Genomic DNA, 21181 nt, shown 5'->3' with positions numbered 1-21181 from the left:
GCACATGCCATGATGATCTTGCCCACCTTCTCAGGCCCATAAATGAGGGCGCCAACCGACCTGCTGAGGCAGCAAAACCGTGCCTTCAACAGGCCAAAGGTCTGCTCAATTACCCCACGCGTGCACGTATGTGAACAATTGAAGTCCTCTTTGTGCCTGTTCTGTGGATTCCTGACAGGGGTGAGGAGCCACTCCTTCAGGGTATAGCCAGCATCACCTGCATGGGAGCAGAAGGTGGTATGTGTAAGGTTACTGCTCAGTTACCATATGTGCTCAGCCTGTACCTCTTTCATGTTCACATGTACTATCCTGTCGACGGCAGCCACATCTACATGACTATCTGCCCTGTACAGTACTTGCCAATCCATGGTGCTAGCATTGGGTGATGTACACGACTTAGGGGCCTAGACAATTGAACCACCATCCACCCCGTTGCATTGTCGAGGTCCATGATGCATGCACATGTGAGGGCTGTGTGGCAGGGGATTGCTCCAGATGCATGTAGCCCCCCCAACCTTCTCCTCCCATGGCCCAGAGGGCATTCCCCTTGCAAATGCATGTAGGCCCCCCCAACGCTCTCCTCCCATATTCCAGAGGGCATTCCCCTTGCATATGCATATAGGCCCCCCAACCCTCTCCTCCCATGGGCCAGAGGGCATTCCCCTTGCAAATGCATGTAGGCCTTCCCAACCCTCTCCTCCCATGGCCCAGAGGGCAGACTCACCCAACAGCCAGCCACGTTGTACGACGCCTCCTTCCATGTAGCGGGGTAGTGAGGAGTTCCTCAGCACCATGGCATCATGCATGGATCCTGGGTATCTGGGACAGCAATATGTTATGATCTGGCTGGCATCACACACCATCTGCACATGTATGTAGTGGAATAGCTTCCGATTGCGGTACACTGTCTCCACGGCAAGTATGACTACCAACTGTACGTGGTTGCAGTCAAGGGCACCAATTACATTGGGCATGCCTGCCAGTGCATGAAATGCTATTTTGGTGGCATTTGCCTCCTGTGGTGTCCGTGGTAGGGATATGTATGCCATTGTATGCTTTAGTAGTGCATCCAGCACTTGGTTTAGCATGACAGAGAAACATGGTTGCAACATGCCATGCATTTGTCCCACTGTGTGCTGGTAGGTGCCTGTGGCCAGGAAGTGGAGCACAGATGCTACCTTCAGCAGAGGGGGGATGGCTGTGCGGATGTTGATCAGGCTGACCAGGTCTTCCTGTATTAATTCCACTATGGTGGTGATGGTGTCCCAGTCCAGGCGGTACAGGGTGTGGATCTGTGCTGGGGTTAAGTCAAATGGATTGGCCCTTATACGTGGTATTGATGGCTGTCTGCGGGGTACAACTGCCTGCACTGGTGGAATTTGCTGGCCCGGTCCCAGCATCCTTCTCCTCCTGCGTCTCCTCTGTGTTGCCTGTTGTACTGCCTGCTCAAGGAGTAGCAGTGCAGGCATGTCTTCCAGCTCCAGTATGGCAAGTGCTAGTGGTATCATTTTGGTCTTTTAAGGGGTGTGGTGTGTGGGTGTGATCCGTTTGTGTAGGGCCTTGCTCCATTGCCTCCACCTGTGCTGATTGTGTGCACCTGTGGCAGTTGGGTGCACAGCAGTTTCCTATTAACTGGTGATCCGCGATGCCGGTATTGGCGGCATCATGGTGGCCCTTCTTACTGGCATCTGGATGCCGGTATGTGCATGTCCGTGTGACTCTTGATGTCCTCTTCCTTGTGGCATGCCGGTATTACGGGCAAGGTGCCCACGCACACGACCGCATGCCAGTACGGTGGTGCACGGCCACAGCGGGTCCTTGTCGATGCCGGTAGGACTGGTGTCTAGGGTTGGAATACTACAGACCTGTAATGGATGCCGGTATTGCCTTACCGGCTCCGTTATTATCAGACCGCCAACCTTGTAATGAGGCCCAATGTTACTGTATAATTATCTTTGTGAGCCCCAAGATAATCATGCTTTCTGAGTGAATGTTCCTTGTGTGAGACAGCATTAAGCTGTGATTTGGATTAAGACTGGGTGAACTTTTTCCTCATCAAACATTTGAGTATAACCCCATTCCATATTTGGGACCTCAGAGACTCATGAGGTTCCCCAGCACTCCTTATCCACTAAAAACCTCTCTCCACTAGGCACAGCAAGACTGTGTGTGTTGAACACTCAGTTATGGCCTCCGAGTGTTATCTCCATTCTCCATGTAACCTTCCGATGTTCTGCTCCTTAGAAGTCAATGGGCCTCATTACGACCCTGGCGGGCGCGGTATTAACGGTGCCGGTAAGGTACCGGCACCGTTCATACCAGGCCGCCACATTACGAGTTTGCTCGCTGGTGGGTGTATGCATGTCTGGTCTGGCCAAACGTGCATATCAGCATCCACAAGCAGACCAAGATGCTAACAACTGACCTGTCATTAACGGGTCAGTTGTTAGCATCCTCCCCATTCTCATTGAGCCCTGTGGGGCTCAAATGTGAACAGGGACGTACCAGGTACGGGTCCCGAAAATGGGAATTACCGGCCCTCAAAAGTCAGAATGGTCCGGTAATTCCCTTTTTTCGAGACCCGGACCCAGACACGAGTTTGGCTACCTCCAAACTCGTAATGAGGCCCAATGACAACAAATGTCATGCAGCATGGTCACTGCAATTTGCCAGCTCACCCTAAAAGTCACAACAAGGTGACACACTCAATTAAAACTTAATAACTGCCTGCTTACCTCCCACAAACTTTGGAATGTAAAGTAATGTTCTACTGCTCCATCAACTACCCTGTCATAATTCAAAGAAAAAGTCCTCTCGATTATTGTAATCCAGCAACCTGTTCCCTCTGCAGTCATGACTAATCATGAACTCCAACTTTACATTCCACCTATATAACCTCAGGTCAAGCACACACAATCCTGCGCACTGAAATCTGAAGAAAGTTCGAGAAACTTCAGTCTGGCAGAAATGGTGAAATTCCAGCGATTCAAAATTAGCTGAGCAAGTTCACACAGGCATGGTAGAGCTTCATTAAAATGATTGAATCACTGAATTGTATGACAAGAGTTTTGCTGATGTTGCGCACAGTTGTTGGAGGGGTTGTGGGGGGAGGAAGCAGTCTGGCATGCATCTATCCTGTTTAAAGAGCATGGGCTCATTATGAGTCTGGCGGTAACCGTGCCATATAAGTAGCACCGCTCCCAACCACTCCCACCAACTTACACCACTGCGTTAGGGAAATCTTTATCCTGGTCTATAATAAGTGACTTTTGACTCATTACAATATGTGCATCATTTGTTGTTCCAGGCAACATCCAAATGAACCCACCAAGGCCTTCAGTCAGTGATGAGGATCTTCAAACCAACTTGGAGCCGTTCAGCAGAACCGCCTCTGGGAGGTCGTTCACAGTGTCTGCAGTGCCACCTGGATCTTTACCAGACATGTTTCCGCCATGTACAATCTTTGATCTGGAAGCCCAAGTTACAAATAGCAAAATTGAGTTATCATGGACGGCACCAGGAGATGACCTGGATCAGGGAAGAGGTATATCAGTTACTTAACTTTGCGAGAGTAATTTGGTAAGATAATTTCTGATTGTCAGAAAATATTGGTAAAAATGGTAACTGTATTTTGAGCACGTGGTCTACTTTCTTTTCTATCACCTTGATTCAAGCTTTTTGTCAAAATCCCTTTAGTATTCTCCCTTTTACACTTATTAATTGACAAAATGTATGTTTAAGGCAATTCCCAAACTTGACAATACAGCAAAAGCCCTTGCATTTCCATGGCCTGTAGCGATGTAATGAGATCCCCTGCTGGGATTCAGCGGTGCCGTGTGAGGTGATAAAAAAACCTCTTGGGGTCCCCTATTTCTCATAGCAGGGAACAGTCACATGACTCACATGATGTTATATTTGATTGTATTGTTTAAAGAGCGACCCTTGCTTGAGAACAGTGGAACAATGTGCAGCGTTTGGGTTGCAAGCGTTTTTGGATGACATCTTTCAACTGTTGCACAGTACGGTGAGTTGCAGCCTACGCGTCAGTCTATGCATACATCGAAACTGGTCCCTGGTCAGGTATTGTTGAAAAAGCCATGCTTTGAGCAATTTCCAAAACTGGAGAACAGTGGGGGCTTTACGACCCAATACCGGTATGGTGTCCCAGAGGGTGTGTCTGTGACAAGAGAATGATCGTTTGCAGCTCCTCTGATCCCTTAATGACCTGGCCAATTTAGGGTGGGGCTCTTTTGTGATAGCAACTGCTGCACATAAAATAACTCCACACTGAATTAGCCGGTGTGAGGGGGTTTCCACAAATAACCACTCCTTCGGCTCCAAGATCATTCCAAGGGTGTGTAATTGTTTTTACATTCACAGATTGGCTGATGGGTTTTCTGGAGTTTTCAGGACCAGTCGGGGTCTTTGGGAACTTGGTGCTAAGGTGGTCCATCTCTCTTTCCCTAGCTCCCTCAGTTTTCCCCCGCCTAGCCCAGGTGTTCATAACAGCTGTTAGTTCGACCAAAAGTGGAGACCCATTGTCTGGTTCTGCCCAGTGCTGTACTGGATTCTCTGAATGCACGCTGACTGACTGTCTAGAGGTCTTCTATCCATCCCTCTCCTAGCCATGCTTAGTGCTCTAAGAGCATTCAGGAATGGTGTCTTCTTCCATACTGTTGGGGACACTGCAACATGCACTCACACCCTTACCTTGTTGTCTTCTACTCTGGTGTCCCATGATGTTCTTCTCCCCACCACACTACTATTGCTCTGATTTTTCACTCCAGCTTCCTATCTCCACCCATAAATGTTTCTTTCCTCCTCTCACTTCTTCCCTGCTCTACTCCTCCACTCACTATTACCACTACCTCCTACAACCACTGTGTTGCTCTCTGCTACTATTATTTCACCTGCTGTGACTACCACTTCTCCACTACGCTTCTCCATGCTACCACTTCTCTGTATTCCCATTTCTCTGTACTGCCACTTCTCTGTACTCCTGCTTCTCTGTACTGCTCTCTACAACTACCCACCATGTTTACCACTTCTACTCCCACCACTACTTCCAACCACTACTCTTCTACCACTTCTACTTCTCTCCTCTCGCTGAACTACTACTGACTACCAGAAACTATAACACCCTTTCTACTACCATTTCCCACTCCCACTACCATTCCATTATTACCACTATCACTGCGTTCACTTATAACCACTACTACCTCTACTCATTCCTACTCTACCACTAGCTCACTCGCTCCTTTCACTCAGTCACAACCACAGACCCATTTCTCCAGAAACCTCTATGATCCTTCAGCCCTGTCGTCCTCTGGTCTCTCAAACCACCTTCTTCAATCTCCTGTCCTCAGCAAAACTAACACACTAAACTCCTTCCAGACCATCTTTTAAATAACCCTTCCCCACCCAGTGTTGGTCAGCTATCCCTAGCCAAATACTTACCTGGCTTAAGGGGTGTGTGGAAGGTGAGAACTTGGCAGGCTTCAAAAGGCCTTCTAAGCCCCCCACCCCTCCATGTGGTGTTGCTGCATTTCTGGTATGGACAATGATATGGGCTATGGGGAACTGCTGCCCCACTATTATCGCAGCCTCTCTGTAGCCTTGTTCTAACTAATAAATTCCCTGGTGGGCTATTGGGTCACTTTTTATTATGAAGGATCTGGTTTAATGGGATGGTCCCCCTTATGCTTGGGTCCCATCAGATGCTATATGATTTAGCCACTCTCTCTTCCAGGGTTCTGCCCTTGTCTGCAACCCTCTGTTGTGTTCTTCTCTCTAATGGTGCCACCCCCTCTCGCTCTCCCTCCAAGAAGCTGCACATGCCCCCTTTCTGTGCTGCATCTGGGTTGCTGCTGTGCGTGGCTGGCTTCCACAACACGGCCTCGCTGGTCTCTTGTGGCACTGTTATTACCCACTACCTTACACTACAACTAGCCCTCCCTACTACAATGTCTCACATCCACTATCATACCATTCCTACCACTATCACTGCCACTGCCTCTGCTTAGATCCCCTGCTACCACTAGTTCACTCACTCCTCTCACTGATGCACAACTACTCCACAGACCCCTCTCTCCAGCAACCTCCATGCTCATTCCGGTCTGTCCTCCTCTGGTCTCTTGGATGACGTCCTTCCATATCCTGTCCTCAACCAACAAACCCAGACTAAACTCCTGGAAGAATATCTTTTAAATAATCCTCCCCAACCAGTATTGACCAACTTTCCCATGATAATTATTTGCCTGGCCTAAAGGGGGTCAATGGCTTCTGAGGCATCAAAAAGGCTTGTAAATCCCACCCCCTTCTTCATGCGAGGTTTCTGCATTTCTAATATGGACAATGCAATGGACTATTGGGCACTGCTGCCCCCTTTTACTGCCCCCATCTATATGCCTGTTCTAACCAATAATCTCTCTGGTGTGCTAGTGGGTCCTCTTTTCATTATGGAGGACGTCCGTTGGTTTAGTTGCTGTTCTCCCTTGTACCTAGGCTCAGTAGATACCTTCTGCTTGAGCTGCTCTTTTTCCATGGCGCTATCCAGGTCTGCAACCTTCCATGGCATCCTTCTCCCTCTTGGCACCATCCCTCTCCCATTCTCATTCTCCGACTGAGGAGCCACACACGCCACCTTTCTGTGCGCCATCCCATCTAGTGCGGTTTGGCCATTCTGGTCTCTTGTTGCACCGTCAGTGCTGCCTGCTTCTTGTTGGTGTCCCTCCACATACAGCAGCCTTTCTGCAAGCAAGGATGAGCTGGAAGGGTGCCTAACCACACTTGCTATGACACTCTCAGGGATCTTACAGGTTGGGTCCCTGTCAACCAGGCCATTAGGTGTTAGATTAGAACACTACATCTCTGATTCCCATGGGTTGCTTGGTTTGATGAAGGAAAATAGGGCCCAGAAATAACCTTCATTTTTACAAGACAGGAGAATTGTGAGGGAGACAGAGAGAGGGTGAGCTAACCCAAAGAAGTGCCTGTCACACTTCAGAGACATCCTCAGAAGGATTAAAAGGAGTAGAGATGATGAGGCTGAGGAGCAGTGTGTAGTTGGGAATTGGTAACCTCTGAGGGGGGAAAGGGGCGGGGAGAGAGTTGGTGTGGATAGGAGGAGTCTGGGGAGAAAATATTGGAAGAGAAGGATTAACATTTGGGGATGTTGTGAGGGTAAGGATAGAGGAGTGGAGGAAGTTTTAACAGGAAGAGCATTATTGGAGGTGGGAGAATGCAATATATCGGAGAAGGGATTCTATCTGGCAAGAAGGACAGTGGAGGAGAATTGGAGGAGGTTGTGAGCGGTGCAACATAGGTGGGAAGGTTATGGGGAAGTCATTGGAAAAAGTGTGAGAGCTGATGGTGGAGGTGGGTAGCTGTTAGAGGAGAGAGAGAGAGCTCTGTTGTTGGGGGTTGGCAGACCTTAGGAAAAGGTACGAAGGTTGTTGGAAGAGTTGGCAAGGAGGAGGTTGGAGGATTTAAAAAGTAAGTGGGAAGATTGATGGAGGACGTTTTAAAATAGCAGAAAAGAGATGTGCAACATCAGGGAGGTAGGAGGAATTGGAGGAGCATAGATTTGTTTGTGGAGCTGGGATGTTTCACGAGGAAACCACAGGGGAGGCACATTTATTTAGGAGGGTTTGTAAGGCATCAGTGGAAGCAAGTCAGAAAGAAAGGGAACATGGTTAGGGGTGATTCCCTGGTCTGCAGCAGAGTAGACCATAATGGGCGGTGATGAGGCAGGACCAGCTGAGGCTCTATTACAATACGTAGATAAAGGAGACTCTAGGGTTGGGCCTGTTGGGCAACCACTCAAAATCTGCAACTGTCAGGACCCTCCACCATTCAAATTGGCAGACATGAGAAAGTAACTCTCCTGAAGCAAGGACTTCACCAGCCCACACCCAATGCACACAAAATACCCTGAAACAAGGTAGATTTCCCAACACTGTAGGGAAAGACTTTATAGGGGATTCGGGACTTCCCCATGCCAGCATGCAAATAAAGATCCTAGAAAGGGAATACAAGTGTCTGTTGATTGTGGTGGCTGTTCTGACAGAGACTGCAATAATAAGGATTGGGCTTCTTAGCATGAATGCTATAAATTGTTTATTAGTGGCTACTTTATTTTGCTTATTCTTGATCACGTATTGTGTATCTTGACAGTAAGATTCCCATTATGTAAAAACAAACAACAACACCCTAATAAGTATGCAACCATATTAATGATAAGCATTGCATTTTTAATTGAAGTTATCATATCTGTCACAAATCTTGGTGTTTATGGTGTACTAATTAGGCCAATGAGTTTTATTGATGTGTCACTTAGCTGAACAGACATGACTGCTGTTAATTATTACATTTTTTGTATTACAATACTTACCAGCAACCAGTCTCTAAGCGCAGGACTGGGATACAAACCTGTGTTGCTCTGCGTTGTCTTTCTTCCAGGAAAAAAGTGTTTCTCCTGAACTATCCTCCTGGCCTGGTTAATTGCAGTGTATTAACATATGACTAGTATATACATATTAAAAAAGGTAGTTTTTTCCCCAAACGTGCACCTGCCGATGGTGTCAACAAACCATTTTTGATCTTTAGGCCACATTTCCTACCCCACCTACAAATTTGGCTGCTGTGTAAAAGCCACCTTCTGAAGACCATCCACAAGGAAGAGGAGGGCCTAGCACATAGTAGTATGATAGGGCAGGGAAGTGGTGCTGGCAAGCAGTTTGTGTGGATGAGCTGGAGGGCCAGGAGCAGAAAAAAAACAAGAGTTTGAGAGTACAGAGTACCGAGGGGCAGGTAATCAAACCAGAACTAATATAATAAGGGTTGTGGTGTTGCCAAGAATTAAAGGTGTAATTGTTCTGGACCACCCCATAGAAGAAGCTGCACCAGTACAAGTACTCCTTCTCTGATGGTAATGTAGAAGAGCAGGTAGATGCTTTCTTGCCAGATCCCGTCCCCTCACCACCGTCATATTGGAGCAGTCAGAGAAAAGCAATAAATGGTATCTCCGGCATCATACCGCATCAAGTGGTGATTGAGAGATTTTATGCACTCAAACAGCCATACAGAATGTACCCAGGCACTGAAAATGTGGAAGGATGTCGCATGGAAGAATGCTACATGGAAGGATCACCCTGCCGAGATGTCAGAATGCATCAATGAATACTATGGATGGACGTTCAAGTGAAATCTAATGAGGACATAGTGATGTCATAAGGAAGTTATGAACCTATGCTAAAACAATATGAAAATACTTAGAATTAAGAATGTAACTGAAGCACTGAGAGTTACATGTACCGAAAGCTAAAGTAATCATGGATCTAAAGACAATGATGTACCTTACTGGCCAAAAACTGTAAATACACAGTAATTCACAGTAGGAAGAAAACGTATAGAGGTTTACTATAGATGAATATATAACATGGCAAGAATGGTCATATTAGGTAAATGGGCACTGGCTCACGTTGAACTTAACCAAGCTACCTCAGAAACAGGCCTGAGGCTGTAGAATCAGACTATGCATAAAAACAGCATCCTGTGCAGAGTCAATGATGAGTCAAGGTTGGCCCAGAGTTAAGGATGCTATTTTATAAAGGATAAGCACAGAGCACACAGGGAGTAACTGGATAAGCTCTAAATGTGGGACATTTTTCATAGAAGAAGGAAGAAGAAAACATCTGTGAGAGCCACACTGCTGGTCAATTAAAAGCATAACAAAGTTCATGTGTGATAGAGTGAGCAAGTCTCTAGAGGCCAAGAAGGAGAAAAAAGCACACTGCATAATTAAATCAAATAGCAGTAAATAAAAGGCTGAAATGGACAAATTTGTGGTCTCTTCACATGTGACTCAAAAGTTGAAAACAAAGGCTATTCATTAAGATAAGCTAAGATAGTGGTGTGCTTATGCTCCCTTGAATGTTCCAGGACAGTGAGCAGGCAACAAAGTCAAACTACAAACAGAAGACTTTGGCTTATACCCTACCGATGAGAGATGATGGAGTAATTGGTAAAATGGGGAGTAGTCCGATAGTATTCAAACACCTAAGTTTCATTTCACGTAGGTGCTGCTAAATAGTAAAAAGTCCAAGGTTGGGATACTATGCCAACAAATCAGTGGGGTTGAGGGACAACCTAAAGTGCAATGCAGCATAGACAAATCCACTGTTTTGTCCGCTATAATCAGTACTATTTGTATTTACAGGTAGTTCAAGACGTGCCCTATAGATAAGGGGTAGCCAATTATGTAATAATCCTTAAATGTTCTACAGTAGTTATGTTCCCCTTTAACAATCCCATATCCTGATAGGTTTTTAATTTTGACACATAGAATGACATCCTAGATGACACATATTGGGGTATGTGATAAAGAAAAGGGTAACTCACCTGCTAGTTCCCAATGAACTCTCTCAGGTGGGCAGGGCACGGCCATCGCCCTTGGATTCTGACCGTGGGGGTGGGCCAATGTGAGAGAATCACCTGGGTGGGGGATCTTAGGAGAGTGGGGGTGAGGGAACTGATGGTGAAATGCAGTATCCCCCCTGCCCATGCCTTTACCTCATCCTATTTTTTAGGATCCTCCATTGTCCCAACCCCTGTTTCTATATGAACATTGGGCTGTGGAAGAGGGCATCTGAGAGTAAAGAGGCTAACCCTTACATATCTCATTGGACATGTCCTGTTAATCAGGTCAGGCAAATTCAGGCATTTCACCTTAATCGCATTCATCGTATACCCATTACCTCCCCCCACACGGATAAAAGGTGGAACATAGAGACACACTCTGAGCAAGGTGAGACACGAGAAGGAGCAGATCTTCTGGGGCGAAGGCAAACCCACTGGAGCAGGATGACCGATCGATGGACCAGAGCGAGGGGTAGGAAAACCCTGAAGTTCCCTGCGGGAGGTTGTTGCCTCCAGGAAACTGTGAAGGAGAGGCAGAGAAAGACAAATCCCAGAAAAGAAGAAGCCTGCATTATGTTTTAAGTACACCAATAACCCCCCCAGTTGAACGACAGAGTTGAGGAATCGAGACCAAGCCTGTGGTATCAGCCTTGACTCGTGAATCAAAACTGCAAAGACAAGAAAGGAAAGCACACAACTGGCGAATTAGCGAAGGAAATGAAAGACTGTTTTTTGTCAAGAAAACATTGAAGCCACAAAAGTGTATCACATGATAGGTTACGCACGTGCTGATGAGATGTGAAAGAAAGCAAACCAGTAATCAACTTTTAATTTACAGATAACTGTGAAACCAGTGATACAGAGTAGCAGAGTGGTCAGGTGAAAGGAAATAGCCCACACGAAAAATGTTTGATGTCTTCATATAAAGTGGAAAAAGTGAACAAACTCTTAAATGTGCAATGGTCATGATTAACCCAGAGGAAAGGGGAAGTTAAAAGGTGAGTGCTTGAAGAGGAAGATTTCTTTGAATGTTTCTGATTGAGGCATAGTGTAATGCATCAGCCGTGGAAGGTTTGGTGCCGATGGAAACACACCTAACATGGAAGCCAAAATCCTGTCTTAATGGTCTATGCCTTATCCAAGATGGCTTCCAGGAAGTATTTACGTTGTACGCACCGGTACTCCGATGCGTTGTATCGTAGTACTTTTGTATACCCCCAACGCTAAGTTCTTAGTGCTCTTTAGCTCATCATTCTACAAATTTGCAGCCTTTCTACTTATTCCTCTTTAGGCTTTTTTAGTTACACTCGCGGTGTCACTCCTTCGTGGGTGCTATTTTTGTGGATCATTTCTCTGTTATTTTCATGGCGAGGTAAGAACTCCTGCTCCTCAGTCGCTATCCGCTTTCCCTGTTTTCCGTTGCTTGTCTGTTTCTTTACTTTCTTTGTTTTCATCTAATATTACATATTTTCTATACTTGTTTTATTTTACTTACCCTTTATATCCGTTCCACCTGTTTCCTCCTTGCCCTTTGCCGTGGACAGACTTCTGTGTTCGTCTGCAAGTTCAGCGCTACTTGTTTTTCCTCAGCATATCTGCTTGCTGTATTGCCCATTCTCCAGTGGAAGTGCAGCCTATTAGCGACTCCTGTCATCATTTCCACCTTGGATCTGCCAACAAGTAACGAGAGCACTTCTGCAGCCTTTCATTGTCGCTGGTCCTATTCCTTACTTGGATTCAACCCATTGCTACACAGCCCGGAATCCACCCGGAACCAGAAGTTTTCCTACACTTCGGAGAATTGGACAGTTCTACTCCACCTCTTCCAGTTCTCAGTCTTCCTTCATCTACACAGGTTTTTTTCTTGCCTAACGGCTTTTTCCCTGGGATTGGGGGCTGGCTCCTGGGAAGCACCCAGGACTTGGTTCTCATCCAGTCACAGTGGCCTCCGGGGAGTCACGTCCTTATTTACTTCAAAAGAAGGACAAGAAGAGGAACGAAACAAGGAAGTCTAGAACAAAGAAGGAGACAGAACCTCTGACAGACTCTGTGGAAGATTCAGGTGAGGAGGAGTTGGTGTAAGGGAGGAAGAAGGTGGTGACTTCTGACACATAGAACTACCAATACCATGAGACATTCTGGCAAATAACATTAAGGGAAAGCTGAAGTGAAAGTCGAAGTGGTCCTGCAGAGGTCTATGGTAAAAGCCTCCCACATTTGAAAGTCTTTGACATCAGTGAAAGGTCCGAGCCCAGCTGAAGGAGACGGGAAACATCAATTAATTTAGGGGAACAGAACCCCTAAAGAATGTGAATGAAGCTTGGGGAAGGGAACTCATGCAAGTGCTGTAATTGTGAGGTCCGAGCCCGGCTGTGGGAGGTCTAAGTGAACTATTGATGCCTTGAGAGGTCCGAGCCTGACAGACCGAGGCCAACGTGAACTTTTGTTGAACTTTGAAAGACAACCTGAGCCACAGTGTGTCATCCTGTTTATGGAGGCTGCCTTTTGGAGAACAAAGACAGTTTATTTGCCCCGTGGATGATATCTCCATTATGATCGCAGGAAGGGTGCGGGTGGGCCCCAGACACTATAGTAATTGGTGATATTGTTGAATTCAACATCTCCCATCCCCTGGTATACTATTATACCTCGAATCCTGGTTCAAAGAAGACAGAAGGGTGTGCACTAAAATAAAGGGTATTTAGGATTCCTGAGGCAAGGCCCACAGAAGAGTGCGTATCAAACTCCAGAATGAAGTGAAACAGAGAAGGGATGCATTTACTTAGATAGTAAAGGAAGGCGTATGCAGTAAACATTTAAAAAGAGCACATGTGTGGGGTTATAAAACTGTTAATATTAATATTTTGTTGTGGCTACACCGATGAATATAAAACAATAATACAAAATTAAAAGAGATCGTTGGAAATTTGTATCAAGAGATTGATGTCAATCAGGAAGGGAAAAATAAAAGGAGAGTAATATATAAATATAGAAGCGACTCTTAAAATACCAATAATAAAAGAACGATATAATAAAAATGGATAGAAAGTGTAAATGAAGGAGGAAACAGAATATCATTACATAGATTTTTTTTAAATAAAAAAGTGAACAGTTAAACAATATCCTGATTGGGATTATAAACAGTGATTGGCGGTGCATTGACCGGCGATGTATATTTGATAAAATAAAGAGAAGACTAAAACAACGGGTAGGTATTGACGATCAAAATCCATCTGTCATCATGGGGGATACACATGTTTTACAATTATTTTAGACATAACCAAGAAAGACAGCGAAAATAAGGAAATATCATTCTGGATGGGTTCAAGGCGTGACCAATAAAACATTCATGCTGTGGCTTCAGGTGGGTTTTCTATCAAAAGACCTGTTGCAACATATGATGACATATTTGCATGCCACATATAAGAGAAAAAAGTTTCAGAAAAGGCTAGCGGTTTTAGAGCTTTGGGTAATATGTGCCAGAGTGAGAAAGAAGATCCAGCATATAGGGAGGAGATGCCCTATCAGCATAGAGGGGAGGATAAAACACCTTCAGCTCCCCTTCCCCATCCTGAAGAGAAGAGTGCAGACACAGAGGAGAAGGGATTTTACCCTTTAAAGTAATTAAAGCAGTGGCCGGGTATATTAATCCAACGTATGCGCCTCCATTTATAGCAGTGAGGGTAATGCGGAAAAGAGCAAGAGCAGAGAAAGGAAAGATATATCAGCACCGGATGAGAGTAAACAGCGTGATGAGAGAAAGGACAGACAAGAAAGATTAATTGGGGATAGAGGAAGAAGCAGGGAAACAGAAATAAATAAAGAATAAAGCTAAGGGAATGACCACAGTACAGAATGAATGGATGAGAGCTCACATATTGCTTAAGCTAGATGATATGAGCATTGATGGGGTTTGAGAATGAGAGGAGAGAGAAGAGCAGGACAAGAAAGAGAAGGAAGTAGAAAGAGCATACAAAGAAGAGAGGGAAAAAGAATGCAAGCAAAAGGAAGAACAAAGACGATATGAGACAGGAAAAGAAAAGGAAAGAGAATGAACGAGAAGAGATAGAAGCCCACAGAATGAAAGTATGTAGGTTGCAACAAAGGCGAGAGGAAGAAGATCTGAGGGAGATGAGGAGAAGAGAAAAAGAAAGGAACAAGAGTAGGGGATTAAAAGATGATGAAATAGAATATTTATGCCATAGGAGCATAGTGCTGATTGACACACAAGAACGACTGGAGGAAGAGAGAGGTTTACAACAGCCCCACAGGGAGCTGCAAGGAATGTCGGGATCAGCATGGGCCAGTGGGAAGGATAGAGAAGACAGAGCAGAGACTTTGGAAATGATATAGGGAAATGAGTGACAGATGTAGGTACAGAAACACAGAGAATGTAGAAGATTCCCTATTAAAGGGAATTGAAGATCGATCAGGTGACATCATAACAGATGAGTATGGAACATTGTCTTTAAACAGATTAGATCTCAATGACGCGGAAGGAGACAATAGTCACACAAGCTGGGGCATAATGATATCAGCTGAAGAAAGGGAGGAGAATGAGATGGCGCAAAGAGAGGGCTAATGCAGGTTTCCCAAAGACTCAAGGGCATAAAAATGGGGTAAATGGTCAGATTTAGAGGACTCTAAAGAAAGGACACCAGAATCAATGCCATATGTTGAGCGACCACCAGCACGTTTGCGTAGTGCAGGGTATGTATCCCCTTCATAGGTAAGCAATTAAGAGCAATGCCAGGAAGGAAACAAATGGGCGACACTAGCTTTGTTTTGAAGACAAGGAGTGTTCACAAATATGATTATCAATTAGGATTTTCACAATTTCCATTACTGGAGAAGGGGGGGAGGACGCCCCAATATACACCATTGCCGCAGATGGATAATGATAATTTAAGGTGTAAATTGATGATTTGAACTTCTGGTGCAGGAAAATTGATTCATGAGTTAGAGAGGATGATATCAGGAATGGTATTAGCTATAGGTGAAATAAAAGGTCTGCTAGCGGCTATCCTGGGGAGGGAGCTGATGACATTTGGAAGCGAGCAGGATAAGCAGGATTGAATGTGCAAAACACGATATATGATGGAGCACCATTTAATAGTTACAGAGCAGACATATGGCACCAATGTGCCATAAATCAGTCATGGCTTTGATTATGACTAGGAACATTGTAGAGAATGCAGATCCTGTTGCATTTATTCAAGATAATCACGAAAATGGCGGCGTGAGACCCGTGAACTATGGGATAATGTGGTAGCATTATTTTAACACATTTTGTATCTGGGACTGCTCGAGTCAGTGCAACAGCAGTTGAAAAAACATGTGGAAATGGAAGCATAGCCAGAAATACAAATGACAGTCATGCATCACTGTAGATTAATGCAGGAAAAAAATAAGAAGAAAGCTGAGAACAGAAAGCAGGAGAAAGCAAAGTTAGTTCAGAAGACGTTGTGAAAAATAGCCATTGAGGGAAAGCTATTGACAAGTAATGAAGGAGGGGTGACACAGGAGACAAAGTCAGGGCAGAAAAATAATGCTGGATATTCCACAGACTGGAGTGGGACACTTTGGCCAAGAGGAAGAGGGAATGGGCCTAGTGGAGTAGGGCAAGGTGGATTTCAAATCTCTCAAGGAGTAGGAGGATTTAATGGTGGACAGCCACGACAATGTTGGAATTGTGGAAGAATGGGACATATAGCTAGGACATGCAGAAGCATAGGAGGCATGCAACAGAATTGGCAAGTTCCAAGAGGGGGGTGTGGGTTATGCTCCACAATATAATGCAGAACCACAAGAATATTATGCCCAAGATCACATCTATCTTCAGACATATGTGCCACAATCCCAACAAATGCAGACAGCACTGCTGCAAATGCAATTGCCGCAAGGGCAAACTACAGCAGCCACCCATGTAAACACAACAGGCACAGCCACAGAAAGCACAGATACAGCAGGCTATGGTACCTCAAAGGAACATGACCCCAAGAGCCCAACAAGCATTTGCACCAAAATTGGGTAGTGAGACAGTGAGAGGAGGAAATCCTTTCACATATACTGGGATGAATTTATATACACAAAAGGACAGCCCACAGAGGGACATGTTGTTTTCAGTACTATCTATGACACAAGACCCCCAAGAGGAGCCAAGGGTCAAGGTGACGATAGTGGGGGCAAGACATTTTCATTTAGTAGACTCTGGAGCAACTCGTTCCTGTGTCCGTGAGGGAAAATACCCAATTTTAGGTACTGCCATGAACGCACAAGGATTTTCGGGGAAATGAGTTTACTTCCTTTTACAGATGAGTTACCAATTTCTATAGGAGAACATGATATGTAAATTCCATTACTATATTCTAGACAGAAGGCAGTCAATCTATATCAGGACGTGACTTAATGGCAAACATGATGATAACTTTTACTGATGTAGGAAGAGTGTACTCTACTCCATGGATATACTAGATGAATGTGGGAGAGTTTATACTAGCTTTTACATGGCAGACAGCATTATGAGGAGTACTTTTAGATCCAGAAGAATCTTTCTGTGGAGTGACTATTCTATTATCATGGTTACACGGGTTAGTAGGTAAAATATTAAGAAAACCTGATGAATTTATGTTCAGAACAGAAATCCCCAGGGCCTATGAGGAAGGAGAGATTATTCCCTCAGAATTAGAAGCAGCAGTGGTCAGAGAAGAAAGGGTGATGCTGCATGCGGCAAATGATAGCCCTCAGTAAAGGATACAGGCTGGCAGATTTGACAGACGAAGAACTGTTTATAGATGATTACGCTGCAGTGTTTCAGTATGTGGATGATATTTTGGTGTGTAGAGAGACAGAAGAAAGATGCAGAGAAGACTCAGTTAAACTCATGACCATACCCTAAGAGAAAGAATGTAAGGAAGAGAAGGAGAAATTGCACTATTGGCAAGAATAAGTCATGTACATAGGACAGTTGATCTCTCACGAAGTGAGAAAAGTGACACCTGAAAGAACAAGCAATCATGAATTCCGTAGCATCTAAAACTGTGAGGGAAATGCAACTTTTTCTAGGCTTATGCAATTATTGCAGAACCTGTATTTTCGATAAAAAAGTACGTACATTCAACCAATTTTAAAAGGACTCAAAGAAGCATAGGTAGATAAGAGCACAATAACATGCACAGATGAGATGACTGAAGGGTATGACAAATTGAAAAAGGCAATCAGTGCATTCCCTGTGTTGGGGATCCCAGATTACAATGAAATGTTGTATTTATTCTCCCATTCAAATGGAGAAGTCATGACAGCAGTTCTTACACAGAACACAACATTAGGACTGGGACATAAACCATTAGCATATTACAGTTGGATTTTAGATCCAGTAATGAAGGGACACTATCCCTGTGAGCAATGATATGAAATTATATGTCATTTATAATGCGCCTGAACACGTGTGTTTCTAGGCATGACGAGATGAGGGATGGTACGAGGGAGGACAAGACACACAATCTTACTAGGCCTTGTGCCATTCAGACTGTGCAAGTGCAGTAAAGCAAAGTGCAGGGGAAGGGAACGGGGAAGGGGGATGGAAGGATGAAGGAGAAAGTGCAATCAGGGCAGCATTGCTCTGAGTAAGTGCAGTCAGGGCAGGGCGGCTCTGGGTAAGTGCAAGGAGGCGGGGGACTGTAGAGGTTACAGTCACAGACCCTAGTGCACAACAGGCCTGGAGGCAGAGTGGGGGAGACTGGTCAAAGAGGAGCCCTCTACCACAGAGATTTTGAGGATAACCAAGCAACCAGTCACTCAGCAGACAGGTAGGTTCGCAGGGTAGGGAGGGAGTGAAAACAGAGGAGAAATGGAAGGTCTTGAACTGCTTCAAGAACTTCAAGTGGTCTGGCTCAAGTTTGAGGGGGGCAGGGAGGCTGTTCCAGAGTGAGGCACCTGCAGAGGAAAGTGCTCTACCCCCTACTCACAGAGAGTTGGAAGCAGCTGAGTGAAGGGCTCAAAAAGGAAGGTACTTATGAAGAGAATGTTGAATGCATTGTGGGCAGCCTTGCGGACGATGCAGAGGGTGTTAAACTTGATCCTTGCATTCAACAGGAGCAAGTGGAGAGATTTCAGAGCTTGAGAGATACAGTCACTAGGCTTGAGGCCAAGGATAAGCCGTACCGTCTTGTTCTGGATTAGTTGCAGAGTAGAGGAAGGCAGATTGAGAAAGAGGCTGTTGCAGTAGTCCAACCTAGAGAGAACCAGGGCTCTGGAGACAATGAGCTTCTGAGGGAAAGTCAAAAAAGGAAGGGTACCTCTGAGGGGGTGCAGTTGGTAATGGGCCTTCTTGGAGAGGTCAATGATGTGAGGAGAGAAGGGGAGATGGGGATTAGAAGATGGCACCAAGGTTGTTTGGCTCGCAGGAAGGTGAAGGAAGAGGGCCCATGGAGGGTGGCCAGAGTGAGAGAGGGAAAGCAGGAGCAGTGGTCCCTATAAGAAGGATCTATGTCTTACTGGCATTAAGGCAGAGACTTTTGGAGGCACACCAACCCTGAATCATGGATAGACAGTCTGGTATGTGCAAGAGAGGAGAGGAGGCTGTAGGGTGCCTGAAAGATAGCTGGGTGTCATCCGCATACCACCAAAAGTTATTAGAGAAGGTAGAGATTAGGTGGGCCAAATGGGCCACGTAGAGATTGAACAGCCATGTTGAGATGTTAAGGCCCTGGGGAACATTACGTGTGGAGACACAGGTGGTGGAAATGACCCAAGTTGGACCTGGGAGGGTTGATCCAGGAGGAAAGAGTTCAGCCACTCCAGGCCCTTATCTGTGATGCACAGGTTCTCACAGAGTCGATTGATCAGGATAGTGTGATTGACCATGTGGAAAGCAGAAGAACGGTCAAGAAGGATGAGGGCAGAAGAGGTGCTGGTGTCAGGATAGGAGAGCAGATCTGCACAGCTGTTCAGGAGATCGGTTTCTGTGCCTCTGGCTGCTCTGAAGCCAGGCAGGTGGTAATGGAGACAACCAACAGTTTCAGTGTGGAGAGTAAACTGGGAGATGGCCAGATTTTCCACAAGTTTGCCCAGTAAAGGATTGATCTTTAGATGCTGCTGCATTTGCAATTGAAACAGCTTCAAGTATAATGATGGGGTACCCAATAGCGTTATTTGTAGAACATGCATTGTTTGCAATCCTTGAGAAGCCCAAAAGTACATGACCACACAAAGTGCATTGGGGTATGACGTGATTATTTCCAACCCGCAATTACATTTGTTAGATGCAAGACAGCGAATCCAGCAATGTTTACAGCATAACCAGTAGGACAGGATGACTTGGTACATGATTTCAAAAAGTATACCGACTTTCACAGTGATATTCCCCAAGCTAGAAAAAACACCCTCTGGAGGGGGGAAATTGTTTTTATTGATGGTTCTTTAACCAGACAACTAGGGAGAGGTATACGGGAGCAGCGGTAGTGAAACTGAATAGAGAAGGTGAATTTGAGGTAGTATGAAGCATGAGGTTGTCTTCAAATTATTCAGCACAGGCTGCAGAAATAGTGGTGCTCATCGAAGCATTGCAGAGCTTCCAGGATGAGGAAGTGATGATGTACTCTGACTCCACCTATGTGACGTCAACCGTACATGCAGGGATGTCACGTTGGAAAAGGAGGTGCGCAGACGGCACTCCAGTGCAACATGCAGCCCTATTGTATAAGCTTATATAAGCATTGATTCTCTCATTGACTGTAGCAGTCATAAAATGCTCAGCGTATTCTAAATGAACAGACTTAATTACCCCCAAAAATGAAGCTGCAGATGTAGAGGTAAAAAAAGCAGCCTATTTTCCACCCACATCTAATTTGGAAAGAGAAGAAGTTAAGCAAACGACTGGATGGTGCATGTTAGCAAAGGAGGGCTTTAACATGCTGTCTATTGTCTAGTTAATTGAAATACAAGGTCAAGCTCACACGAGAAAAGGATTTATCGAGAAAGCGGGGGTCTTCCTTTTCCCCCACTGAGGCAATGTGGAGGCAGGATAGCACTGGAAAACCAGTTATTCCTCTAGCATTATTGAGCATAGCACTGGAGAAGCTTCACTACCCAGCACACACGACACGAGAGATTCTAGCTGCAACAATTTCAGAAGGGTTTTCACCCAATCTACTAGAACATGTTGCACAGTTCATAGTAAATTCCATAGTGTGCCAGAAATGTACCGCAGGGCAGAACAGTAATAGGAGCAATCCCTAGGCCCAATGGCCCATTTCAGAATCTACGTATAGATTATATATATATATGCTACAGATATGCAATGGCTGCAGATAAATGCTGGTTGTGGTATGTCCTTTTTCTAGTTGCATAGAGGCAGGGCCATGCACACACCCTGTGGGCTGCCCAGTTTCTTGTGTGCAAGGTGTTCCCCAGGTGGTGGGTGTGTGAGGTTTTGTGGTCTGAAAATGGACCGCGTTTTTTAAATGAGTTTGAGCACATAGTTCTCAAATTGGGCATAAAATATAAATGTTCCTCCTCTTATCAAGCACATGTGAATGGCAGTGAGGCAGACGGGGCAAATAGCCATGAACACGATCATGTGCCAAGCCTCCTAGCAGGCACCTTTGCACTAAACAACTCCATAGGGTAGGCAAGACCGGACTACGTAAGAGTGCCAATACAAACCTGGCACAGCTGAAAGACATCCCAGCGTCCTAAGGAAAACCTGCCTGCACAGCCACCAGGGCCGTATGAGCATGCTGATGGGAAGGAGAAGGGTGAT

At 45.3% G+C, this 21181-nt stretch overlaps 1 protein-coding gene across 1 annotated transcript in view; it reads left to right on the top strand.

The window, feature by feature from the left end:
- LOC138559855 (calcium-activated chloride channel regulator 1-like) overlaps positions 1 to 21181 on the top strand; it is a 603377-nt gene that overhangs the window by 567403 nt on the left and 14793 nt on the right. The window contains exon 13 of the mRNA XM_069642742.1: positions 3308 to 3544. Within this exon, the coding sequence (XP_069498843.1) occupies positions 3308 to 3544 (237 nt within the window). The remainder of the gene's footprint in view (positions 1 to 3307; positions 3545 to 21181) is intronic.

This window comes from Ambystoma mexicanum, chromosome 1q (assembly GCF_040938575.1).
Source record: "Ambystoma mexicanum isolate Mex_15411 chromosome 1q, UKY_AmexF1_1, whole genome shotgun sequence".
Classification (NCBI taxonomy): Eukaryota; Metazoa; Chordata; class Amphibia; order Caudata; family Ambystomatidae; genus Ambystoma; species Ambystoma mexicanum.
This window is presented reverse-complemented; position numbering and strand designations above follow the sequence as displayed.